Source organism: Seriola aureovittata, chromosome 19 (assembly GCF_021018895.1).
Source record: "Seriola aureovittata isolate HTS-2021-v1 ecotype China chromosome 19, ASM2101889v1, whole genome shotgun sequence".
NCBI lineage: Eukaryota > Metazoa > Chordata > Actinopteri > Carangiformes > Carangidae > Seriola > Seriola aureovittata.
This window is the reverse complement of record NC_079382.1, coordinates 20,155,043-20,181,133: the sequence shown is the minus strand read 5'-3', so window position 1 is coordinate 20,181,133 and position 26,091 is coordinate 20,155,043. Positions and strand designations below refer to the sequence as shown.

The 26,091-nt window shown below is 47.5% G+C and overlaps 1 protein-coding gene across 1 annotated transcript in view; it reads left to right on the top strand.

Moving 5' to 3' along the window:
• Positions 1–26,091, top strand: part of mdn1 (midasin AAA ATPase 1) — a 42,827-nt gene that overhangs the window by 1,270 nt on the left and 15,466 nt on the right. Inside the window, 60 exon segments of the mRNA XM_056405436.1 lie at positions 188–412; positions 1,334–1,441; positions 1,715–1,907; positions 1,987–2,196; positions 3,085–3,216; positions 3,343–3,446; positions 3,794–3,908; positions 4,020–4,204; positions 5,673–5,754; positions 5,942–6,037; positions 6,218–6,330; positions 6,904–7,052; positions 7,183–7,243; positions 7,540–7,751; positions 7,844–7,947; positions 8,175–8,319; positions 8,522–8,618; positions 8,754–8,867; positions 9,322–9,469; positions 9,562–9,669; positions 9,824–9,975; positions 11,448–11,626; positions 12,329–12,537; positions 12,697–12,843; positions 12,949–13,090; positions 13,172–13,306; positions 13,730–13,868; positions 13,972–14,104; positions 14,314–14,444; positions 14,927–15,065; positions 15,177–15,291; positions 15,546–15,806; positions 15,901–16,098; positions 16,498–16,706; positions 16,801–16,923; positions 17,021–17,218; positions 17,442–17,549; positions 17,642–17,830; positions 17,916–18,005; positions 18,106–18,369; positions 18,464–18,728; positions 18,829–18,988; positions 19,088–19,204; positions 19,299–19,507; positions 19,591–19,739; positions 19,848–20,047; positions 20,255–20,478; positions 20,642–20,755; positions 21,044–21,173; positions 21,314–21,420; positions 21,506–21,639; positions 22,438–22,604; positions 22,740–22,860; positions 22,952–23,165; positions 24,081–24,321; positions 24,432–24,555; positions 24,713–24,877; positions 24,982–25,196; positions 25,289–25,676; positions 25,907–26,019. Coding sequence (XP_056261411.1) covers positions 188–412; positions 1,334–1,441; positions 1,715–1,907; positions 1,987–2,196; positions 3,085–3,216; positions 3,343–3,446; positions 3,794–3,908; positions 4,020–4,204; positions 5,673–5,754; positions 5,942–6,037; positions 6,218–6,330; positions 6,904–7,052; positions 7,183–7,243; positions 7,540–7,751; positions 7,844–7,947; positions 8,175–8,319; positions 8,522–8,618; positions 8,754–8,867; positions 9,322–9,469; positions 9,562–9,669; positions 9,824–9,975; positions 11,448–11,626; positions 12,329–12,537; positions 12,697–12,843; positions 12,949–13,090; positions 13,172–13,306; positions 13,730–13,868; positions 13,972–14,104; positions 14,314–14,444; positions 14,927–15,065; positions 15,177–15,291; positions 15,546–15,806; positions 15,901–16,098; positions 16,498–16,706; positions 16,801–16,923; positions 17,021–17,218; positions 17,442–17,549; positions 17,642–17,830; positions 17,916–18,005; positions 18,106–18,369; positions 18,464–18,728; positions 18,829–18,988; positions 19,088–19,204; positions 19,299–19,507; positions 19,591–19,739; positions 19,848–20,047; positions 20,255–20,478; positions 20,642–20,755; positions 21,044–21,173; positions 21,314–21,420; positions 21,506–21,639; positions 22,438–22,604; positions 22,740–22,860; positions 22,952–23,165; positions 24,081–24,321; positions 24,432–24,555; positions 24,713–24,877; positions 24,982–25,196; positions 25,289–25,676; positions 25,907–26,019 — 9,519 coding nt within the window.

The window sequence follows — 26,091 nt, the reverse complement described above, 5'->3', positions numbered from 1 at the left end:
CTAGCCCTGCTCTGTACAAAATTCAAAAATTGACCACTCAGTAACCCTAAAGCTGTCATATTTACATTATTTATCTTATTTGTTTAACCGGGGCACCAACATTTAAAAATTAAACATTAAAAATTAAAAAAAAAATTATTCTAATTTCCTAATTAATAATAATTAATTTTCTACTCTTCTCTGTTAGGTTTGCTGCAAAGTACTTCGACAATGCCCCCCCAGTGTTTCAGAGGCTCTTCTTCACCAGTGAAGAGTCATCAACTGTTCAGTATGGCCCCCGGAGGATGAAGATGCGGGACCTCATGGGCGCCACCCTGCGCTTCCTACAGAGCGATTGTGCCAAGTTTCGAATGCTCTGGGACTGGAGTCCCTGCGTGTCCCAGCTGCTCACCAGCGACGTCATGGTCCGAGGGTACGTACCTGCTTCCTCTTTACACCTGTAGAGGCTTCGTGCTCCACACGTAAGAGCGTAACTCTTCTAGTCATTATTTCTACTTCATTAAGTTTTGGCAGTCAGCGAGCAAGGACTTGAAACATTGCTTGTCAAAGTAATGTTGTCATTTTTCGGTAGATTTTCCCGCCTGATAATAATTTAACTTTGAAATGATGTTGACTGTGATGGGTTATTCAATAAGGTTCAAGCCTTTTTAACAGAAGACATGTTGCCGTGTCACAGTAGGAGAAGCTCAGGTGTAAATAATTAATTGATTGATGTTCTGTATTCTGTTTAGCTGCCTCAGTTATAGGCTCCAGGTGCTGTCACACTGTCACACTGTCATAACTGAACAGAGCCATCGTTGTTAATGTTATTAGTCACACCTGTGCTTTTCTTACTATCACAAGTCAGATTGTCTATTATTAGAAAGGAATATCTCCCCAAGAATCTAAACATCCATGATATGCTTTAGAAAATGGTCAAAAATGGTCTGAGCTTCAACACATTCAGTTTGAAATACTGTAATAGATGCTACATTAAAGCGCCAAGTCTCAGCTTTAATTAGAGTAAGTTTCTGTCAGCATTGAAAGAAGTTTGTGTGAGATACATCCTTTTTAATGCAGCTGACACGATTCATTTACCGCAGTGGCAGTAAATAAGGCAGGAAACCTGGCAGCGAGCAGTAAACCAATAATCTACACTCAAAATATCCCTTCAGCAAACTATTGATCGCATCATGTGGTCATATTTTTCTACAATTTATGGTTGTGACCCTCTGTGTTTTCCCTCCCATATCTGTCTTTGTTACAACAATATTAAACTGTCGTATGCCTTTTGTACAATGTTTTTGCTCTCTGCTTATTTAAACAAACCGTGTTTTCCCATTGTCTCCAACAGCTACACTGCCCACTGTTTAGCACTGGTCTCTCACATGACTGATAATCAGAAAACCATCTTTCTGAGAAAGGTGCTGTCGAATGATGAGATCCTGCACATGAAGATCAAGTACGTACCTTTGTTTCTATTATTCATTTAAATATTTAGTTTGGATGCTCTGAATGGCTCTAAAACAGCACAGTATACTGTATGCATACAGTTACACTTGTACACATATTCCTTTTAATATCCCTGTTTGATGAATGGATGAATCAATGAGAGGGAGTTCATAATCTACAAGAAGAAATAAGCATTGTTTGCCTTTAGCCATCTGTAATAAGGAAAATGATTCTGTAATTATGTTTTCTAAGCTGCATGTCATGACCTTTGTTTCTTGTGTAGAGCTTTGGAGGAAACTCAGCAGCTGGAGGTAGAAAAGGCCCTGGTGTTAGCCAATCAGGGCTCTGTGATGTGGCGCCAGGAGAAGGCTAATAAGTTTACCAGGGGCCAGGTGGTGTCAGAGGACCTTTCCCAGAGCGTCGTAGCAGTCTGTGGGGTTGTGCTCCCCAGGATAGCTCCCAGACAGGCCGAACAGGTACGTGCCCTGTCGCATGAAACTGTTGCTTTTTTTCCCCATAATTTACAATTCCAATACCTAATGTTGTTGTTCATAGGTGAACCAAAAAGATCTGGTGCTGGTGGACTCGACCTGCCGTAACCTGAGAAGACTGGCGCTGGCTGTAGCTTCCCAGAAGCCCGTGCTCCTCGAGGGTCCCATCGGCTGCGGTAAAACCGCGTTGGTCGAGTTTACGGCCGCTGTCACGGGACACACGAAGGCCACAGAGATTCTCAAGGTCCAGCTCGGGGATCAGACCGACAGCAAGGTAAGAGAGCGTGGATTCAATCTAAACTAAAAGGTTCATTCTGACAATTTTACACAATAAATTAGATAAATTAGACGGTTCTGAGGAGTGCTGCTCTCTGACAGGCTGAAACTGGCTCTGGAGAAGTTGTGAGTGATGTTATCTGTAATAAAAAACAAATGGCATTACCCCCTCGGCTTAAGACTCTGCACTGGCCACTTGTGCCTTTTTTAAGAATACATTTTAAAGTTCTTTTACTTGTTGAAGCTTTAAATGGCCTCGGTCCTCCCTGCGTCAGAGATTGTCTTTCATTTTATGTTCCTCCCGCATCACTAAGGTCCTCCATTGCCTTTCTCTTAAATCTTCCTTTATGTGTGAAATACTGCTGAGGCTGCTTTTTGTTTTTATGCCACTGAACTGTGGAGCGGCAAAATCTCTTGTTATCTTCAGAAAGAGTGTGTGTGTGTGTGTGTGTGTGTGTGTGTGTGTGTGTGTGTGTGTGTGTGTGTGTGTGTGTGAGAATCACTTTGGGCTGCATGTTTACATGAAAGGTGCTGTATAAATTGAGTTGAATTGAGTGTTATATGTGCTTGGACTTGAGGCGTAACATTTTGTAACAGAAAGCCTGAACTACAAACGAGGAGGTTTGAAAGCAGTGAGCATTCAAGAGGCAGTTACGGTCAAAGTAAAGACACTGTGAAGTTGCATTATGGGAATTGCGAGATCCCTACGCTGGAAACTGAAAGTCAGGAAATCTCGGCTTCGAATGTGACCATGTTTTATTAATATGTCACTTGTGAGCCCCCTCCTTTTTTTTTTTTTTTTTTTTTATAGAAGTGCAGTACTAAATTGCTGGAGTGCCCTTTTAACAGGCTGGAAATTTGCCCTTGTGTTGTGTTTGTGGGACAGATGCTGCTGGGGATGTACCGCTGCACTGATATTCCAGGGAAGTTTGTGTGGCAGCCGGGAACACTGACACAGGCGGTGTCTAAAGGCCACTGGATCCTGTTGGAGGACATCGACCACGCACCTCTGGACGTGGTGGGTTGAAACTTGTTGAGAAACTGTGTAGATACTCTGTATAGCTCAGCCCGGACAGAGGTTTTATTACTAAACCTTCTGTACCTTTGCCACAACCCACCTCTGGACTGACCTGTTCTCTTGTAGATTTCTGTGCTCCTGCCTCTAATGGAGAATAAAAAGCTGATGATTCCAGGACGGGAGGATTGCATCGATGTTGCGCCTGGATTTCAGTTCTTTGCAACAAGAAGGTAAGAGTGTCGTTAACATCTAGATGTAAGTATGCAACAGCAGCTCTGTTGTCAGACCACGTCTAAAGGTTCCTGTTCTTAATGGCCACAGTCAGAAAATTCGCCATTGTCGCCTCCTCTCAGCTGCATCTGCTCGTTTCCCCAAAAATCTTGTGTCTTTGTAGATTAGAATCAACAGGCTACACACAAGAACCACATTTTCACCTGGTCGCTTACACACTTACTCACATGTTTACGTTTATTTACCTTTATCAATGCATGGCTGTTGAATTTTCTCTTCTGAAACCTTAAAGAAGTTGTCAAGACGTAAGTGACAGGTAAAGTAAAGTAATGCTTGTGATCGGCAGGATGTACCACAGTGGTGGCAGCTGGCACAAGCCGCAGAACTCTCACGCAGTGCTGCTGGACAAGTACTGGACCAAGCTGCAGATGGGCAACATGACAAGAGAAGAGCTGAAGAAGGTGAGTGTTGTCATATTTTATTTTTCAGCAGTTTCCTTAATATTTATCGTATTTCCTTGTCTTAAGTTGCTGCTGATCACAGAATCTGTCCTCGTCTCTCTCTGTGTGCAGGTGCTCATCAGCAGGTACCCGAGGCTGACGGTGGTGGCAGACCGACTCCTGGACATCTACTGCCAGCTGACCGGGGAGAGACACTCTGACTCGGACACAAGCGGCGTCCAAACCCCCGACGACTCGCAGCAGCACAAGTCTGAGAACAAAGGCACACCACTGGAGGGGAGAGCCCTGTCGCTGAGGTCATTTGACATTATTCAGTCAGCTTGACAGTGTGTTCGTGTTTTTGTTATGGGGTTATTTATTTATTTTTAAGTCTTGTACTGACTTACATCTAACTCTTATCCACCGCCAGTCACTTGTCAGGATTATCTGCACGGTTACTGTCTAACAGCAGCAGGTCATCCCGACTGTGCTCATCAGTGAGGGCAAACATAGAAAGCTTTAGCCCTCTTTGTCTTACAAAGAGTCACAACTCACACCACCAGCCAGTCTGCAGCAGCAGCCTCCGTGACTTTAATTAGCTTTCCACTAGCTGCTGCTGTGTTCAATAGGTTATTGATTGGACTGTCCTCTGGACGATGGGCTGGAATCACAGATTCTCCTGGTTATATCAGGCCATCCTTATTAGGTAACGGCTTTATTAACACCTCTTCACTCAGAGACACTGTCAGCCGCCCTGACACCTTTTGAATTTTCCATAGCTTTCTGTCTAGTGATGTGTTGGTGAAGATTCAGACACAAATCAATGCTCTGCCTGCTTTTCATGGATCAGTGTAATTGACTTTATAGCTTGGCTGGCGATGCTCATCGGTGCTGGTCTCGGTCATTAGGAGTTCATGGTGTAAAAGGTCCCGTATTTTACACTTCTGTGTTTTATATGACGTGTTGATCCAAAAGAAGATATATTTGTGGTTTTAAGAACCAAAAACCATCTCAGTGTAGTTTTACATCTCCTCTCTCAGGCTTCTCTCTGGAGCTCTAGTAACAACAGGTCGGTGAGCCAATCAGAAGAGAGGAGGCTCTGAGCCTCTCTTCGGATTGGCTGAATAAAAATATAGAGGATTTCAGGTAAACACTTGAAGAAACCAAATCCTGCAAGGTTGGATGGTGGGTCCATGTGGGCGGGGTTTGGGGTGTGGCTGAAAGTGGTGACTGCTTTGTTGTGACATCACAAAGTTACAGAAGTCATGACGGCTCGTTTTAAGGCTCATTCACTGTTAAACAGCGTAAGCCTTTAAGCTATTAATAATACCAGCTTTCCACATTCCAGGATAAAGGAAAACTCTGCTCATTTCGTCTCATTTCATTTCATACACACTAACAACATGTTTTGTTGTGTTACTTGTGCATATGTGGAATAGAAAACACAGTATCTCTAGTCCAGTTGCATCTTTTGTTTAAACTTTCCATCACGAGTCCGTCGTTGTCATAAAAGTGGAATTATAAATTGGTGGTTCACTTTAAATATGTGCCTGTATGTCCCTACATGCAGAACTCTGTTTCAATAGCCTCCACTTAATGGTGTATTTTATTTGTCCTGATCATCCTATACAATATATACACCTGAATAACAGGCTGATTTGGGGATTGTAATTGATGCCTTTCACTCCACTACTCATTTGTTATCCAGATATGACATATTGTCTCCTGTGATCATCGAAAATACATAAATAAATGTTCATTTTCATTTTCTTCATGATTCCACAGGGACCTGTTGAAGTGGTGCGAGCGGATCAGCGTCAGCTTCGATAGCACCTCCTCTGCCACAGCACAATACGTCTTCCAGGAGGTTCGTGTCTTTCCCACGTAACCGAGCATTTAGTTGTATTTCGTGTGGCATTGCTCGGTCATACCACTCCTTAAATGGATTGTAGATTCAAGCCAGTGTGTCAAAGCGCTGTCTGGACAAGTCGCTGTGTTTCAGTGTGTTTTATCTTCACTGGCTGACACGTTCTTGTGGGTTTTCCCCTTGTTAGGCTCTCGACTGCTTCACAGCCATGCTGTCTCATCCTGAGACCCGACTGCGAATGGCTGAGATCATCGGAAGCAAGCTCAACATCTCCAAAGAAAAGGTCAGCAACAACCCTGCAGCACTGATGGTTTTTGGCATACAGTGAATGGGATCTCTACATGAGGAAAATTTCAGCCCCTTGTAGTTTGAGAATTGCTGTCACCAATATGGATTTTTTTCTCTTTTTATACAAAAAAAACACATCTTGTAATTGTGACTCCCGGCTGCTGTTTGTTTCCAGGCCCAGCACTTCTGCCAGATGTATCAGCCCGGCATCTCGCTGACCGAGCTGGAGGTTTCGGTGGGCAGAGTGACCCTGGTTCGAAAGCAGACCGAGGCGGTGCAGCTGAGTGTGTAAGTGGGACATCCTGCGCACCCGGCCCCCTTTGACCTTTGTTCACCCACTGATAGAACCAAATAGACAAATAGACCCACCGCTGCTAAATTGAATTACCGTTGAATCGATTTGGAACTACATTACGATAAACAAACCCATCTAATGGTTCCGCCATCGGGAGACACCCAAATATTCACATTGATTCTTTCCCAAATCCAATATGAGTGGGTGTCAAACTTTTAGACTGAAACAAAGTGTGAACTTTCATTGTAGCATGCAACAACTGAGATCAGTGTGTGCAGCCACTGTGGTAAAGTAATCTGAGGGCATTATACTTGACTTTTGATGTATTACATGTATTAAAAAGCCGTCATTCATCTTTATCTAGTGGTATTCAGAAAAGGAAGGGTGTCCTCACTACAACAGCACATTAGACACTGCATATTCTCTAGTTAGTTGTCAACTTCCAGGTCATTAAATGTGTTTACACTGGAGACAAAATAATGTAACTTCACCAGTATCCACATCCAAATACAGCCCACTGTGTAATCACTGACCGTGTTTGTTATTATTATTATTATTATGAACAGGGAAAACCAGACGTTCGCTGCCACTCGCCCCTCTGCTGTGCTGCTGGAACAGCTGGCAGAGTGTGTGTTCAAAGGAGAGCCCGTTCTTCTGGTGGGAGAGACGGGAACCGGAAAGACCTCCACTGTGCAACACCTGGCCAGAGTCACAGGTGCTGGTTTGACCCTTGACCCCTCCTGTCCAACTGTTGAAATGTCATTGAACCCTAAATCGCTTTATTAATGTCTACAACTGTGTTCACACCACTGATTCAAATGTGCTGTATTGTGTGTTCAATCCAGGACACAGGTTGCGGGTCGTGAACATGAACCAGCAGAGTGACACTGCCGACCTGCTCGGAGGGTGAGTGACATGAACGTTTTGCATCAAGTCTCTAATTCAAATGAACAAATTAATTTGAATTATGCTTAAAATTAAAGCAAAAAAAAAAAAATTCATTCATTTAAAATTCATTCAACATTTTTGTTCGGCCTCAGGGATACTCACATTTGTTGATGGAAAAAAATGTTTAGCACAGTTTTAAGAAAAAACAGACCTGGTCGATCACCATTCTCCATCAGAATTACAGAACTGTCTCAGAGGAGTTCCTCAAAGTGAGTCCCACATTTCTGAGAACTCTAGTTTTCTGTCTAATGTAGGTACAAACCAGTAGACCACAAGCAGATCCTACTTCCCCTGCGGGAGGCCTTCGAGGACCTCTTCTCCCAGACCTACTCCAGGAAGCAGAACCTGACCTTCCTGGGTCACGTTCAGACCTGTTTCAGGGGGAAGCGCTGGCAGGATCTGCTCAAACTCATGGACCACGTCTGCAAGTCTGCTCTCACCAAGGAGCTGCAGGAGAAATCAAACGGTAGCGTATCAGACCGATGATAACAGTGCGGTGTGCTGCTTATTGCAACACGACGAATGACGGATATTTGGTGTTTTGGTGTGTTTGTGCAGCTTCCTTGCTACAGGAGCAGTGGGAGGCGCTGGCTGCAAAGCTGAGTCAGACCCAGCAGCAGATCCGAGCCTGTGAGACCGCCATGGTCTTTGCCTTCGTGGAGGTAAACGACTTAAAATCTTCTTAAAGGGACAGTGGGCAACCTAATCGTTCAGGCACATACAACACCTGAATGTTCGCTGAATGTCTCCTGTGACGATAAGAAGCTAAACAAGTGTCTAAAACTGTCACACACACACACACACATTCATGCACAGGTGTGTATGGCCTGAGCTTTATTCCTGCGTGTCCTCTGTGCAGCAGCTCTGACCCCTGTGTGTTCCTCTGTAGGGAACGCTAGCTCAGGCAGTGAAGAAGGGTCACTGGGTCCTGCTGGACGAGATCAACCTGGCGGCAGCAGAGACCTTGGAGTGTCTGAGCGGACTCCTGGAGGGCAGCGCCGGGTCTCTGGTGCTGCTGGACCGCGGAGACACTGGTGAGGAACATTTGGGTCGAGGGGTTTGATGAGATTTGATCAAATCCTGTGATGAAAACATTCAAATTGAGCCTTTAACACTTAACAGACACTCGATGTGACATCACACTGATTGGCCTCGAGTTGTGTCACTGTCATTAATGTATTTGAAATGTATGAGAGTGTTGATAATATTGTTTGTTTTTGTTTTCTTTAATCAAAGAGCCCCTGGTTCGCCACCCAGACTTCCGACTCTTTGCCTGCATGAACCCAGCTACTGATGTGGGGAAGAGGAACCTGCCTCTGGGCCTCAGGAACAGGTGAGCGTCATGCTGGACTGATCTGTTATTTCAGTTTTTAAAGATGTTAAAGAGGGAAAGAAACGCCTAACCACAGCAGTAACACCACATCTCTCTCTCTCTCTCTCTCTCTCTCTCTCTCTCTCTGTGTTGCAGGTTCACTGAGCTGTATGTGGACGAGCTGGAGAACGAGGGAGACCTGCGGATTCTGGTCACAGACTACCTCAAGTACTTGAATCCCCACAGGAGTGTCATCAGCGGCATCATAAGGTCAGCACGTACCGCAACGCTGCAGCAGGTCAATTCAAGTTAGCACAGTTGTAGTCAATGATGAAAGAAACTGTGGCTCTAAATGAGTTTCCCTACGTCTTTGTAAGGCAGAGAGAACATGAGAGAACATTGCGTTATGGATTTGCTTTATTTTTGGAGAGGATTTATAACCCTCGGGCAATACTCGGGGCTGAAGAAAGTTTTGTGCGTCCAGAGAAGAAAAGAAAATTTAAGGCAGTAAAGCGCTAGGGGCTGGTTTCTACAAAACACCTTAAGTTTTCTACTGAAGTATGAAACCTAAGGTGTAATTTCTCCTTAGCTGAGGGAGCCACCGAAGGATCTCTTAAATGATTTCCTTAGTTGAGAAAAAAACTTTTGCAGATTCCCACATTAGGCTCAAACCGGTTGCCAAAGCATTCCTTCATTTTTCTTTACTGATTGTGTTCGTGTGCAGTTTTTACCTGGCGGTACGAAAGGAGGCCAACTCGCACCTGGTGGATGGGACGGGGCACAGACCCCACTACAGCCTGCGGACCCTGTGCAGGGCCCTGAAGTATGTGGCAGCGAACCCCTGCAACAGTGTGCAGCGCTCTCTCTACGAGGTAGGGCCCGCACAGACAGAAACAGTCTGATACATGTCCCCGATCGCCTGCATGTGCTCGGAGCTGACCTTTTCCCTGCTCCATGTTTGCAGGGTTTCTGCCTGAGCTTCTTGACTCAGCTGGACAGAAGCTCCCACCCTCTTGTCCAGAAACTGGTGTGTCAGCACATCCTGATGGGAAACACCAAGTGTCTCAAACAGGTAAGAGACTCTCAGAGCTGGAGAGAGTGTGGAGATGTTGTATCTGAAAAATTTCTATTTTAAAACCAGTAACCCTCTCAAATTGTCTAGAGCCTGTAATTTCTTTGGTATTTGTGGACGGATAATGAAAAGCCTCTTGTTATGTTTCCTGCAGCCGATCCCGGCGCCCTCGGGACACCCCAGCGTGGAGGTCGAGGGCTACTGGGTGTCCCAGGGGGAGATGGAGCCAGCGGTAGACCCCAGCTACATCCTCACTGCCTCGGTCAAGCTCAACCTCCGTGACCTCGCCAGAGTGGTATCTGCAGGGTAGGAAAACTGTCGCCCAGCTTCACCGCCTGCTCATGACACCCCCCCGCCCCCACCCCCACCCCCAAATCAATGGGTTCATTTATGAGTGTCTAGACGTTCATTTTGCCGGAGCTAATTCTGGCCTTTTGTTGAAAGAAGGCACCAGAGTGCGCGAGGACAGAAATGTGGTTGGACTGAATCCGCGTGCAGGCAGGAGGCGATTAGTTTTTATGCCTCTGTTTGGCTTCTGTTAAGGACAGATGACATCCTGATCTCCTAAGAGCATTAGCGAGGTCGGCCGTCGGTGTTGATGATGCTGATGTCGCTACGACTGTTTCAGTTCATCCCAAACAGCTGGATGGAGCCGGGGTCACGTTGGAACGGGGACAGAGACAAACACAAACTGTCAACAAAAAGTTATCACGGTGGCAGCAGGTACATTCGCTGACAGAGTTTACGATTGTATCAAGGGAAACGCTACAGGAGCAAAACTCCTCTGATATCTGGGTTCCTTCTATTATACGAACTCACCGAGCTCTTTATTCTGCTCCATGTTGACGTGATGACGCCACGTCATTTCTGCAGATTTGTCAGCTGTGCGTTCACGCTGTCTGCCGACTGGGGACGGCTGTCGTGTTCACATGCTCATGAAACCACTTAGAGACGACTTTTGTTTTGCGACATGGAGCATGAGGGATGCACATGATCAGCAGCAGCTGCGACATTTGGGTGGGGAAGGAACAAGGCTGTTGGTGCAAGAGATGAAGCGGTACCAACTAGAAATACTTGGGCTCACCTTCACGCACAGCACTGGTTCTGGACTCTGTCCTTTTGCATAGGTGTGTGTGTGTGTGTGTGTGTGTGTGTGTGTGTGGGGGGATACTCATGAGCTCCCTGGCGGAGCGCTGAGGATCTTATTGAGGTGTGTGGGGTGGATGTCAGCTAGGGACTCCATAGTGCTCCTGGGGAGGGGTTCACTCATGTCAGATGTCAGAACACCCTGAAATCGATGATGGACTGGGCGATAATCATCAGGTCCACAGCCGTATGTGTCGGACACGGCGCTCACCACCGCTGTGACGAGTTTCAGTGATGAAAACATAACGGGGAACCCAAAGAAGTTAGTGATCATTTTCCGTTGGTTCCTCGCTACGTCGTCACACTACACACGCTCATTTGATCAAATGTTAATCCAACTTATTGATAGTGTTGCTAAGTTACGACGTGTTCTTCTCGTCACCAACAGTAAGTGGGGAAATATCGAATGTTAAAACTTTTCTCATTTTGCTCATTTGTTTTTGTCAACGCCGGCTGCTGCATGAGTCAGCGCTTCCTCCTCGCCACTCAATACCCCGGCAGGGCAATGTGGTGCACTCAGGTTACAACATCAATCTACACTGAGCTCATAACACATCAGTGGTCTGTCCTCTCATCACTCTCTCCCTCTCTCTATCTCCCTCCCTCTCTCTCTCCATGTTGTGGCCTCACAGGACCCACCCGGTGCTGATCCAGGGGGAGACGTCTGTGGGGAAGACCAGCCTGATCTGCTGGCTGGCCGCGGCCACGGGGAACCAGTGCGTGAGAATCAACAACCACGAGCACACCGACATCCAGGAGTACATCGGCTGCTACTCCTCGGATGACAGGGGCAAGCTGGTGTTCAAAGAGGGTACGAGGACTCTGTCACAGATTCCACACGTTCATACATGCAATTTATTTATTTTTAATATCTAGGTGAGATATGATGTAAATAAATTAAGAGTAACTCAGATTTTAGATTTAAGGCAGATATTAGAGAGAAAGTCATTTTTCATTGCATTTTCATTTATTAGAGGAATAAACCCCATCTTCCCTGAAAAGACCCACATCAACACTGAATGTGTCCTTCTATTAGCTGTGTGTGTGTGTGTGTGTGTGTGTGTGTGTGTGTGTGTTTGTGCCACAGAGCTCCACTGTTCTCCAAAAACCTTTTAAAACATCAATGAGCAGCAGGGAGCAGGGATTTAGGGACTATTGAGGAAACAGAGGTCACGTCCTCAGTGAGAGAACGGCGACCTGAAATGTTCTTTACATGATACGATAACATCTGACAATTATTTCCCTTATTGATAAGTCTATTGATTATCTTCTTTACTTTTGGTCATTTCCTCATTTCCTCATTTATTTATTAGAAACTCAAAGATCATCGGGGTCATTTGCAGTGAAGTGGAGATGCAGTTATATGATGATACATTAGATTCCAGTGATTGGCACTTTGCATAATGAATCCATTCATCCAGTGTTACACACCGCAGCAGCATTTCCCGTGTCTGCTATCGAAATCCGGCGCTGCCCTAGACTAACACGCCGCTCGCTCGTGTGTCCGCTCCAGGCGTCCTGATCGACGCCATGAGGAAAGGCTACTGGATCATCCTGGACGAGCTGAACCTCGCACCCACCGACGTCCTGGAGGCTCTCAACAGACTGCTGGACGACAACAGGGAGCTCTTTGTGGCCGAGACGCAGGAAGTCATCAAGGCTCACCCCAGGTTCAAGCTGTTTGCCACCCAGAATCCCCCGGGGCTCTACGGCGGTAGAAAGGTATACCGTCAATTTCAGCTGCATATGAATCTTCCTCTTTTTTTAAGTGAAGAAAGACGGGACACGGGTCGCCCCCTGCTTCTCACTGTCAAGATAAAATCTAAAATCAAAATGATTCCTCTTGACTAACTGCCCTCCCACCACCACCTCCACCTCCAGGTTCTCTCCAGGGCTTTCAGGAACCGCTTTGTGGAGCTGCACTTCGACGAGCTGCCCAGTGGAGAGCTGGAGACCATCCTGAACCAGAGGTGCCGCCTGCCCCCGTCCTACTGCGCCAAGCTGGTCAAAGTCATGCAAGACCTTCAGGTGACAGTGCACTCCCGTATTTATATCTACCTTGCTTTTCTCGTCGTGTTACCCACCGAGTTATTTGGCTGATCCTGTCTGTAATTGTGCGGATTGTGTCTCCAGTCCTTACGCCGGGGCTCCTCCGTGTTTGCGGGGAAACACGGCTTCATCACCCTCCGAGACCTGTTCCGCTGGGCCGACCGCTACAGGCTGGAGGAGCAGACGGAGGCCTCTCAGGACTGGCTGCAGCATTTGGCGGACGACGGTGAGGCTTTCTCTTAAAAAACTACCAGCCGACACCCGCGCTCCCACCTAAACAAAAGCTGTCGTCTCCTCCTCCGCACAGGATACATGCTGCTGGCAGGACGGGTCAGGAAGCCGGAGGAAGAGGCCACCATCCTGTCCATCCTGGAGAAGCACTTCAAGAGGACGGTCAACCCTGAAAACCTGTTCTCTCAGAAACAGGTTACCAGCCAGTTCAGTGAGTACAACATTACTACGTACCGATGCATTAACAGCTGCAGTTCATATACTGGAACTCTATTAAAAGTTTGGATGAATAATCAAATATTCGAATCAAAATGTAAAGAGACTCTGTCATCGTATGTAGAACTCCGTCAGTGTTTAGTTTCGATTGCTGTCAGAAGATAATCATGTTATCTGACGGCCCAGTGATCTGATTCTGACGCCCTCTCACGTCTATAGCGTCTCAGACTCTTTAGTCTCACACTATAAGATTTTGTCTCTTGCAGGGTCACTATTTGTGAGACTAGATTCCGTTGAGATCATTTCCCATCATGCTCCTGGTGGGAAATTTACAGGAAGAAAAACTATGAAACATTTTTGAGCATGGCGCTTGTCTGGTGAACACACGGTCACGTTGTCTTGACGCTCCGATCTCCAGGTCCCTTCATCGACAGCATCGCCGGAGTTCCCGAGGAGTTCCGCCATGTGGTGTGGACGCACGGCATGAGGAGGCTGGCCGTGCTGGTGGGGCGGGCGCTTCGGTTCGGCGAGTCTGTCCTGCTCGTAGGAGACACCGGGTAAGAAATACGTGTGCATGTATATAACACCGTTTCTTGGTTTATTTTCTGCACATGCAGTTATTTCGATCATCGTTCATCTCACTTCCTGTTCCCTCACCAGATGTGGAAAGACTACAATCTGCCAGCTGTTTGCCGCTTTGGCTGGACACAAGTTTTTTTCAGTTAACTGTCACCTGCACATGGAGACGTCCGACTTCCTGGGAGGCCTGCGACCCGTCAGACACACGCACCAGGTACTGACGAGGCCGCGGCAGCTGCACATGTCAAATCTGCACATGAAGAAAAAATATAGACAAGAAGAGTCAAACCCCAAGATAACAATTACAGTGAACACTGACGTGAACCTTCTTATTATTCCTGAAACTTATTGTCGTGTGTATGTGTGTGTGTGTGTGTGTGTGTGTGTGTGTGTGTGTGTGTGTGTCTCTGTGTGTGTGTGTAGCCGGACGGCGAGGACTGCAGGCTGTTCCAGTGGCATGACGGCCCCCTGGTGCTGGCCATGAAGGAGGGCGGGGTGTTCCTCATGGATGAGATCTCCCTGGCAGATGACTCGGTGCTGGAAAGACTCAACAGGTACACACACACACTTGCACACACACACTTATTTATTAATATCAATCAATTGTGATATACGACACTCTCAGGACATATATTTTTTTATCCTGAGTTGCATTTCCTATCACAAACTACACTTAGATGACGCTTCTATTATAACCACCGTTGACCTTATTTGTATTTATCTACTTATACTTTTCATATCATTTTTTATATTCTGTTATAACAAACACATACACACAGCATCAGAAACAATCACACACATCTCTTAACAAGATCCACGACCCAAGTTTAAATTCATCCAGTAACAATCATGTAATTAGATTTTCATATTAAAGTATTGAACATCACCAAAGCGATAGCAGTTTTTATAGAATAAAAAAACACATTTTGCCCATTAAAATATGGACTTGGATGAGACTTGAAGCTTTTACTGCTCCTGCTAATGACAGTTAATGAGGCTTGTGTCGTGTCGTCACACGTGTTGCGTTTGTGGGCAGCGTTCTGGAGACAGAGAAGTCCCTGGTGTTGGCAGAGAAGGGCAGTGGAGACAACGACAACGTGGAGCTGATCAGAGCAGCCGAGGGTTTCCGTCTGGTCGCCACCATGAACCCTGGAGGAGACTTTGGCAAGAAGGAGGTAAGAAGTGAATTTGAACCTTTCACACGTGTTTTAACATGTTTTTATTTTACAGCTGGTCGTGGGTAGAGTCTGACTTGGTGTGCGTGTCTGTTTTTTTTTGGGGGACAGCTCTCTCCTGCCCTCAGGAACCGTTTCACAGAGATCTGGTGTCCTCAGAGCAACAGCCGCAGCGACCTGGTGCAGATCATCCAGCACAACCTGCGCGCCGGCCTCTCGCTCGACGGTAAAGTAGATCAGAGATGATGTTTAAAAACAAAACACGTCCAGGTCGCAGATTTGGATGAGCAATTTTGAGGCAGTTTGACCTCTGGTAACCTTTTAAACACCATTATTACATAATCATTACATCATCACAGTTGCTGATATACTATTAGTCTTAAGCTACATAACGATCCAGCCCGTGGTGAATACATATGCAGAACAATTAACGTAATCCCGACCATGTAACTGATGTTGCCTCTCTGGATCCAAACCCAGGCTGCGATGTCGCCGAGCTGATGCTGGACTTCATCGAGTGGCTGACCCGGCAGGACTTCGGCCGCCGCTGCATCCTGAGCGTCAGAGACATCCTGTCGTGGGTCAACTTCCTCAACACCGTGTGCGAGCGCGACGAGGACGGCTTCATGACCATGGGAGCCCTGGAAGACGAAGAGGAGGCGGAGTGGGACCTCAGACTGGACACTGTGACCGCCTTCATCCACGCCGCATGTCTGGTCTACATAGACGGCATCGGCTCCGGTGCGCCGACGGCTTCTCTTCACTCCCACCGAGAGCTCATCTGTTGAAGGGCGTGTTTCGGAAATTTGATCAGGTGTCTCCGTTTTTTTTGCAGGAACCACAGTGTCCTACGCAGACAACGCCCTCCTGGCTCGCCGGCTGTGCCTGGGCTTCCTGCAGCAGCGGCTGAGCAAGATGACGAAGCTGGATCAAGAGATGATGGACGCCCTGCGAGTCTATGACAGCGGCCTGCCGCGGAAACCCCAGTGGGGAGAAGACTTCTTCGGCATTGACCCCTTCTACATCGCCTTAGGTGTGGATTTTAACGTTTCTTGATGAATTTATGACGCTAGATGTAATTTTAATTCCATTTACTGCCTCATTAGATTTTGGTGGTCAAAGGTCAAAGGTCACGGTGACCTCATGACACACGTTTTTGGGCCATAACTCAAGAATTCATGTGCCGATTATGACGAAATCTCACACAAATGTCTCTTGTGATTAAGAAACGAAAAGGTCAAAGGTCAACCTCATTGTGACGTCATAAAAACAATACTTTGTGGCCATTATTCTTCTTTTGCAGGAACGTTCATATCTGTTTTTTCTCTCAGTGAACTTTCTCACTAAAACCAGCATTTCTTTACTAATACGTAGGTACAGTTGAGTTTTCCCTCCTCCTGACTGAATCTAATGACTCTGTGTTTCCACCCAGGGCCTCAGACCGAGAGCCGCAACCTGTCAGACTACGCCATCGCAGCGGGCACGACCGCCATGAACGCCCAGAGGCTTCTGCGGGCGCTGAAGCTGCAGAGGCCCGTGCTGCTGGAGGGCGCGCCGGGTGTCGGTAAGACCAGCCTGGTGGCGGCGCTGGCGAAGGCCTCTGGGAACCACCTGGTCAGAATCAACCTGTCCGAGCAAACGGTAATTCTTTAAGTTCAGCAGCTTTTCATCAGGCGTTGAAATAAACTTCAAAGACTAAACAGCTCTAATGCTGACGGCGTGTGCCCTCCGACAGGATGTCACCGACTTGTTTGGGACCGATCTCCCAGTGGAGGGAGGGAAAGGAGGGGAGTTCGCGTGGCGTGACGGCCCCCTTCTGGCGGCTCTGAAGGCAGGCCACTGGGTCGTCCTGGACGAGGTTCGTTCGGCGTTCGTTTTTGTTGCAGATCACTGTAAAACAGCAATGATGTAATCTGTAGTTTCACACTGTCTTGCCTCGCTCCCTGCGCTCACAGCTGAACCTGGCCTCTCAGTCGGTGTTGGAGGGTCTGAACGCCTGCTTCGATCACCGAGCAGAGATCTACATCCCTGAACTGGGCCTGAGCTTCCAGGTTCAGCACGAGAAGACCAAGATCTTTGGCTGCCAGAACCCCTTCACTCAAGGCGGCGGGAGGAAGGGACTTCCCAAATCCTTCCTCAACAGATTCACACAGGTCAGGAACAGTCGAGATTACATATACTTTTTTTTCCTGCAGCATAAAAAGCTCCATATATATATATATATATATATATATATATATATATATATATATATATATATATATATATAATTTGTCAAACTCAAAATGTTATTGATCCTCATCTGAGCCCCAGCGAATGTATTAGAGTATGTTTCTCTTTCCTCCTTCTTCATGAAATCTGACTCTGCGTTTCCAGGTTTTTGTCGACCAGCTCACCAGCAGAGACATGGAGTTCATAGCCGACTCCATCTTCCCCAGCATTGACAAGGAAATCATTGCTAAGATGGTGGAGTTCAGTAACAGGGTGGGTTTCTCTTCCCTCGCTCATGTATGTCTTTGACTCTCTGCTGCAGCGGCTCCGGTAGTTGTCTTAAAACTGTTTCCTGCCTCCCGCAGCTCGTCCAGGAAGTGAGTGTGGAGCGGCGGTGGGGTCAGAAGGGAAGCCCCTGGGAGTTCAACCTGCGCGACATGTTCCGGTGGTGTCAGCTGATGCAAGCCGACCAGTCGCCGGGATTCTTCAGTCCCGGGCAGCATGTCGCTTTGGTGTACGCCGACAGGATGAGGACGGAGGCTGACAAGGCTCAGGTATTCTGCTCCACCAGAACTCGATGCTTTATGCTCCTGGCGTTGTGAAGTGAATAAAACACTCGTGTCCTCGTGTCCCCCTCAGGTGCTGTCTGTGTTCAGGAAGGTGTTCGGGGAGGACTTCGAGCCATACAGCGGCTCCAGACAGTTCCACATCACGCCACTCAACCTGCAGGTTAATTAAAAAAAAACCTCATCTTGATTCTCGCCAGCAATTGTTTGAAAATTGTGTGAACAAAGTTAAAGGTTTCTTCTCTCGTGGATTGTCCTTGTAGGTGGGTTTCTCTGTCCTGCAGCGCAGCGGCGGAGCCCCCGTGGCCCTGGACCCCCCTCTGTCCATCACACACCAGGCCCTGCGGCCCCTGGAGTCCCTGATGAAGTGTGTGGAGATGGGCTGGATGACGATACTGGTCGGCCCCACAGCCAGCGCGAAGACCAGCCTGGTGAGACTGCTGGCCCTGCTGACAGGACACCGCCTCAGAGTCATGGCCATGAACAGCGCCATGGATACCACCGAGCTGCTGGGAGGCTTCGAGCAGGTAACCAGGAAGTCATGATCCTAGTTTCCCCAGACCTGTTCACCGTCTGAAAACATCAGCCCGCATCAACCTGCACTCTCTTCCTCATCTCCAGGTGGATATCATGCGACCCTGGCAACAAGTGCTGGAGAGTGTGGACTACATAGTTGCCATGGTAATAAGACGGGGCCTGATGTCATTGGACGTGGGCATCCAGGACACAGAGTTCCTGCTGCAGACGTGGGGCCTGTTCTGCCACTGGCTGAAGGAGAAAGGGCTGCAGAAAACCGGAGGGACGGTCGACTCGGAGGCTCTGAACAAGCTGGAGGTCATCATCCTCCTGCTGCAGAAGCTCAACACCAAGCTCAAAGTCTTCACAGGTAACGGGGGATAAAGGGGAAAACTGGACATAAGAATGAGAACAAGAGAGTATAAGAACGTGTTTCCACTGCCGCGAAATGTCCGTGTTTTGTCCTCCAGACATGTCCAAGCTGCAGATGGACTTCACGCTGCTGAAGGAACGTCTGGCTCAACTGGAGGACGGCTGGACGAACGGAGGCTTCGAGTGGTTGGACGGCATGCTGGTGCAGGCGCTGCAGGCTGGCGACTGGCTGCTCATGGACAACGTCAACTTCTGCGGGTGAGGAGGGAGAAGTGTTCGAAGAAAACCGCATTTAAATGATGATGATTGACCAGCTTAAATTGAGTGATTTGAACTGATTGTGTTTTATCTGCTCAGCGCCTCCGTCCTGGATCGTCTCAACGCTCTGCTGGAGCCCGGCGGATCCCTCACCATCAACGAACGCGGCGTCATAGACGGGAAGACCCCACAAATCACCCCACACCCAAACTTCAGGTACTGAGAATAATGACAGCTCGTTTTCTTCTTCTTCTTTTTTTGTGGAAGTCGTTGAATAAGCCCGTGCTCAGGTGATGTGTGCGCTGTGCAGGTTGTTCCTGACCATGGACCCTGTGCACGGGGAGCTCTCCAGAGCCATGAGGAACAGAGGGGTGGAGGTCTACATCCCCGGGGAACATGAGGGGGTCTGCTGGGACTCACTGGACCTGAAGACCCTGCTTCACACTGCTGGGGTGACCGGGGACTGTGTGTGTGATCTGCTGATTGAAATACACAAAGGCATCAAAGCCGCCATCTGGGGTAAGTACTGAATGTCACCAACAGATGAATGGATGGTCAGTCGGGCTGCAGAGTTAAAAGACTCTCTGGCTTCCGTCTTTCAGACTCCCCCGCCTCCTCCTTGGCCTCCCTCCTCCACGCTGCCACCCTGCTGTCCTGCCAGCTGCACAGAGGAGTGGATTTACCCAGCGCCCTGCAGCACGCCTGTGGGGAGGCGTACTCCCTCTGCCAGCGCACCAATGCCACCCAGAAGGTATCGGTTATTATCAGTTATTACCGTTACCTACTGTAATATTTCTGCGAAATTAAATCTAATGAGCACATTCATGAATAAACATCACCGCGCTCTTTTCCCCTGTAGCAAGCCCAGCAGGTGATTGAGCAGCACTTGGCCATCCTCGACACGGAGGACTGGGGCAGCGGGCTGCTGTGTGCGGGGGTTTGGCCCGACGGCTTCCCATCCGCTCTCCTCTCCACAGAGGACTCGTGCTTCTCCGCCGTTCTCCGAGACGGACAGGTCCTGTCGTTTTGCCTGAACACCCTCAGCCTGCAGGGCAAACGGTGAGGATGGCGACAGCAGCAGCATGAGTCTGCAGCGTACGACGCATCAGTGCTGAAGCAACTTAGAAAAAGATGAAGTTAATTTAAATGTTAAAGAGTTTGCCGTTTCAGTCTATTTGTAGAAGGTGCTAGCAGTGTAAAAGGTGAGGCCCCACCCAACATCAAAAAGGTAAAAAGTCATGAGTCTATTATTGTCTGTGTGCGCAGGAATCGGCCACTGAGTCTGAGTGACCTGCAGAGGGCGCTGCAGAGCAGCGGTGTCCATGAAGGCCTGGTGTTCTCTGACGGAGTGGTGGATCTGGAGGAAGGAGACGCTCTGAGGCTGATCCCCACAGCGGTGAAACTGGTCACAGAGAGAGCCTCTCATGGAGACTGGATCCTCCGCAGCAGCTGGCTCTCACACCTGGGGAAGAGCTACAAATATGCCCCTGGTTTGTTACTCTTGCACAATTTTAGACTTAAAATAAAGAGGTTTTATACTCAAAACAAGATGTTCATGCGCAGTGAAAATATATTTTCTCGGAAAGACGGGAATTACTGCAGAATTATCCAGCACTTTGGATCCTAAAACTATGCCGTTCTCGACTCTTCCAGATTCAGCGCTGGTCCAGGTGGAGGCGGGAAACAGAGCGCTGAAGGCCGTGTTTGGTAGCAAACTTGCCTCTAAGGGCAAATCACTAGCAGAGTTGCTCCAGCCTCACAGCACAGGTAATCATCAATGTTTTGATGCACTCACTGCAACTCTGGTTTGAAGTGCATGTATGTACCGTCTCACTTGTATGTAGAAGATGATTGTGGAGGTTAGTTGGAAAAGTTCAGAGAATAATTTCAGTGTTGAAAACAAGGAAGTAATCATTTTCATACTGAAGTCAATAAAAAAAGTTAAAATTTTAGAAATAAATTTAGTTTCCAACCATCTGTCAAAACGATAGTCGTAGAGTTAAAAGACGTCTCTGTCAATCAACAACTTAATAATCATTGTCTGTTATGTTGCAGATGAATACAGGATTCTGGTGGACATGCGCTGGAATAAACAATATCTGGACATTTTAGCCAATAAGTGTAACTTTGAGGACGAGGAAAGATACATGGAGTTTCTGGAGGCGCTGAACACGGTTGCCAACAGGTAACAGATCGACTTTATATCGCTTGGCATGTGCGGGATTCACACTCTTAACTGCAGTAAAACATTGCTCGGAGTTAGAAATGAAATGCATAATGCTGTTCTAAAATGTGTGTAATGAATTTGTCTGTGTTTGTTGTTAGGATTGTTCTGATGATGGACAGAGAGGAGAGGTCCGTCATCTGCACCTGTGCTGTCAACCTGTCAGCTCAGAACTGTGCTCTGAGAATAGCCACAGCCTTCAGCAAAGGTACGCACCGGACACAGCTCTCGCTACCTGACACTCACCTGCACGACTGGGTATAATGAGCTTGTGTTTTACCCTCCCCTCGCAGGGACTGTGGATATCGGTCACCTGCCCCATCCAGTGCTGATGCACCTCCAGACCTTCTTTGACCTGTGGAACTCGTTCACTCTACAGGCTGTGCAGAGTGGACAGCCCTACATCTCAGACCACATCATGTTTGAGGTGACGGCTCCTGTATGAAAATATCATAACTGCTTTACAACTGCTGCTGTTGTTGCTGTTACTGCAACTCCTTCTGTCACTGCTGCTGCTATTACTGCTGCTACCACTAATGCTACTATTGCTGCTATTGCTAATACCACTGCTGCTAATATTATTACTGCTAGCTGCTACTACTATTATTTTTTCTACTTCTATCTGCTGCTACTAGTACTGCTCTTGTTTCTACCTCTACTCTACCTATTTTTGCTATTGCTACTGTTACTATGACTACTATTATTACTGCTAATGCTAGCTGCTGATGCTACCAACGCTACTACTATTACTAGCTGCTAACTTTATTTCCTACTTCTTTTATTACTGCTACTGATACTACTAGCAGCTATTGCTATTACTATTGTTACTGTTAGTGCTGCCACTATTAGCACTCCTGCTAGTACTATTATTACTGCTACTGCTGCTACTTCTGATACAACTTTTACTGTGCTATGTTAGCAGTACCTCTAGTACTGCTACTTCACTACCTCTTGTACTTCTACTCCTACAGAAATAATATTATTATAACTGCTTGTATCTTAGCTAGCGAGGTAATTAACAATAAATAGAACAGGTTAGTCATTACAGAAAGAGCGGGAATGAAATGCAATGAGGTAAGATCAATTAAAAGCCGACCATGACGCTTAAAGTTACTGCGACATTATGAAGTGAGAACAAATCCTCAGAGGTTACACAGGCATCTTCTAAAATAAGGGCTTTGCTGTCGTCTCCTCACTGACGAGACTCTACCCGTGGTGCGTTTAGATCCTGCAGTTGCTGCAGTGGCTCGACCGTTTCTGGGACGTCTGCAGCACGCTGCCGGCCGACTCCCAGGGCATCTCTGTGCTGTCTCTGCACTGGCAGTGGGTGCAGAAACACCTCATCCTCCGGCTGCCACAGCTGCTGCTGGGAGACACTGAGGCCACATTCGAGTAAATATTTTTCTCCACATAATCTAAAGAATCGGACATTTTAGTTAAATTTTTTTATCCATTTGCTGCTACAAAACTAACATTGGAGATATGATATGATTTTAAGTGAATGTATTGTGACTGTGCCGTGTCCAGAGGTCACCAGGAGCTGCAGGTGGTCTCCGCAGCCATCCAGACTGTCCTGTCCACCCCGGTGTCTGTGGCCACTGCACTGAAAGGCATCCAAAAAACTCTGGGGAAAGCTCTGCCATTCAAGGTGGGGAAAGACTCCATCGACTTTAATTTACTCTCAGTCAAAAATCTTTGTCTATATTTACTCAACATCACTTCTCCATCTCCTGCTGCAGCTGGAGTCGGTGGGGAAGTGCGCGTCTCGGCTGCGGCGCCTGAGTAAAGCCTTAGATGTGAGCGATCTGAGGCTGGACGGCACCGCTGGTCCTTGGCGGCAGGAGCTGGTCCGACTTCAGGGTGCAGGGCTCATGCTGGACATCAAAGAGAGTCTGCTGGAAGCCTGGGGCCTCGTTCTGCTGGCGAACAATCAGCTGGACCCACAGAAGTCTGGTGAGCTCATGTCACAGAAAGATCTGAGAGTTTTGATGTTGTTGTTCAGTTGGTTGACAGTTTTGTCTAACGTGAGTCCAGCACAAAGTTATGGTGTGGAAAGCCTCCTAATGATGGCCACACATTGTCTGTTGTCTAGCGCCATCATCAGGTCAAAAAAAGGCGAACTAAACTCGCGGATCACTTTATTAGGAATGACTCCTGCTCATTATTGGGTCTTCATCTCTGTTTGTCTCCAAATGATATTAATAAAAATGACACCAAAGAGCAAATAAAGAATCTTTTCATCGTCCTTTTACACATAAAAGTTGTTTAATATCTTTAAGGTCATAATGTTCATCACACTGTTACAGTGAACAGATTAATTTTACAGTAAATTTTTTATTTTATTTTATTTGATTTGAGTATCATATTTAAACTCCACATTTATTCAAATTAAGTTAATTCAAATTTAAAATGTACAAGCGCAAACATCTGGAGAGAGGCATAATATCTATACGTGATTCATCTTGTTCCCTAAGATTACCATCCAACGATTGTGCAGCGTGTTCTCAACATCTGTCTGTCTTGTAATCTCGCACCTGGACCTGCTCTATAATCAAATGAACACACGGAAATCTCACTTTCTACAACCTTTGAATTATACATGCAGGGAAATTGGTGAATGTGATGAGTCGTACATGCTTATAAGGAACAAATTTTGTTACTAGTGGTTCCTGCATGAGGCCTCATCTTACTGTTTTTCTATGGTAAAAAACAAAGACTGTATGCACTTTATTCCCTCTGCTGTTCAGGCTTTAGGATCAATGCTGGTGGAGCACTGAACCTTTTATCTTGTTTCAACTCTTCTCACTTGTGATATTAAAGGTGCAGTTTGTAATTGATATGAAATTCCTCAACATATTTTCCCGCCAGGAGTGTTGGAGAGGTTGGTGTCGAGTGTGGAGCAGCAGCAGCGTCAGATGAACGCCAGAGGTCTCCTGGAGAGCTGTTCCATGTCTGAGGGTGAGGATCCAGCAGATGGAGTCCACCTGGCCAGACAGGAGCTGCAGCAGCTCAGCCGCAGGGCCCAGCTCTGGCCCCTGATGGAAGAACTGGCTGTGCTCAACCAGCTGCGACTCAGCACTGACCTGCTTCACTTGGCTCTGTCTCCTGGGTAAAAGTCTTCTTTTTTCTTTTTTAAACCCCTTAACAAAACAAAAACATTTGTGAGGACTGATATGGAACCAGTCGACTGTTAAATGAACTATTCCTGTTGACCTGCAGTGATCAGGAGGCGGAGGACAGCTTGCGTCGGGAACTCTCCAGGCATCTTCGTTACTGCCTCCAGTCCACGCCGATGAACGTCAGTCAGCTCCAGGCTCTCTGGTTCCTGCTCAGCAGTGACAGGGTCAGTGGAATAAGGAATTTCTTTGCAAAAGCAGAAAATTAATTCTCAACAACTCTGACAATTAATGAACTATCAGATAAAATACACAAAAAATAAGAAAGTATCATTCACGGCTGCAAACTTAAGCAGTTACGCTGATGATCCTTCTCCCCTGCAGCCGGCTGAGGAGCTGCAGTTTGTATGGTGCGAGCTGCTGTCAGAGGCTCTGAGTGCTTTGTGGACCAGCTGTGTGACCTCGGACCCAGACCGCTGGCTGAAATGGGACCCGATGAATCCTGAGACCCAGCCGGGTCCAAAGCTGCCCCACGGAGCAGATAATATGGTACTGGCCGTTTACCATCTGCCGTAGATGTCACGGTTTTAGCCGCAGACTATTAAAGATAATTAACACGTGTCCTGCTGCTGTTTTGTCCGTGTTGTTGTCAGGGTCCGGCCTTGCTGAGTAAAGCAGTGTGGTCACATTGCATGCTGGGAGTGCTCATCAGCAGTGAGACTGGAGGTCGCTGGGAGCCGTCGGCAACCGCCCTCCTCTCCCTCTCCCATGTCACCCTGGGGGAGTGGAAGGAGAGGATCCAGCAGCTGCAGGACGTGTCTGCAGTGTTGTGGGACAACATGGCCATCCCTGCACTGGCTGAGTTCAGGTAGGTTAGAAAAGAACATACATTCACAGGTCCTCAAGTGTTCAGTCTCTCCAAAAATGAGTTTCTAATCACCCGCACATCGTCACCCACAGGGGCACAGACTTCAGGCTCCAGGGCGTGGTCCTGCGCCGACAGCTGCAGAGCATGGCAGACCTGCTGCCTCCCAGCCTGCAGGAGGGCTACATGGAGAGCTGCGAGAGCCTGGTGGAGGATTCTGACCCTCTGATCGCTGCCCAGGAGATCCAGACGGTCTTCAGAGACTTCCTGCCCCCCAACCTGCTCCCAGACAGCCTGGTGGAGTCCTGCGTCACCTGCCTGCAGCAGTACGTCCAGAGCAAGGTCCAAGGCTCCAACTCGCTGGTCCGCTCCGGAGTGTTCTGGGTCAACATGGGCCTGCTGCAGATCAAAGTGTGGACACCTCAGACCATCTTTGACCCAGCTGTGAAGAGGGCCTACAAACTCAACTACGCTCAGCAGGAGGTCAGCAATTTAAAGATCTTTAAACCTTAGTTTCTTGTCACTTATCAGCTGACATATAGTATTTTGTCCTGGCTGATTTATCAGTTTAGGTCTAATTGCTGCAGCAGAAGTGAAAAAGTATCAAATATCTCTTCAGTGTTTTACACGTTACATGCAGGAAGAAGGCGGTTAGAGCTGGAAACACTTTTAACTGATGACTGGATCGTTGTGTCCCCCTGTGCTTCTTGCAGCTGGCTCTGCTGCAGGAGGAGTGGAGAGGACGCAGCCTGTCGTCGCAGCTGATGACTGGAGCAGAGCTGGAGGAGAGCAGCACCACCGACGGCTTCCAGCATCCTCGAATCAGGTCAGAGCCAGCGGCACGTTCAAAAATGACCATAAAAGCCAGAGTGTTGGTTTAACTAGGGGAGGTCAGTAA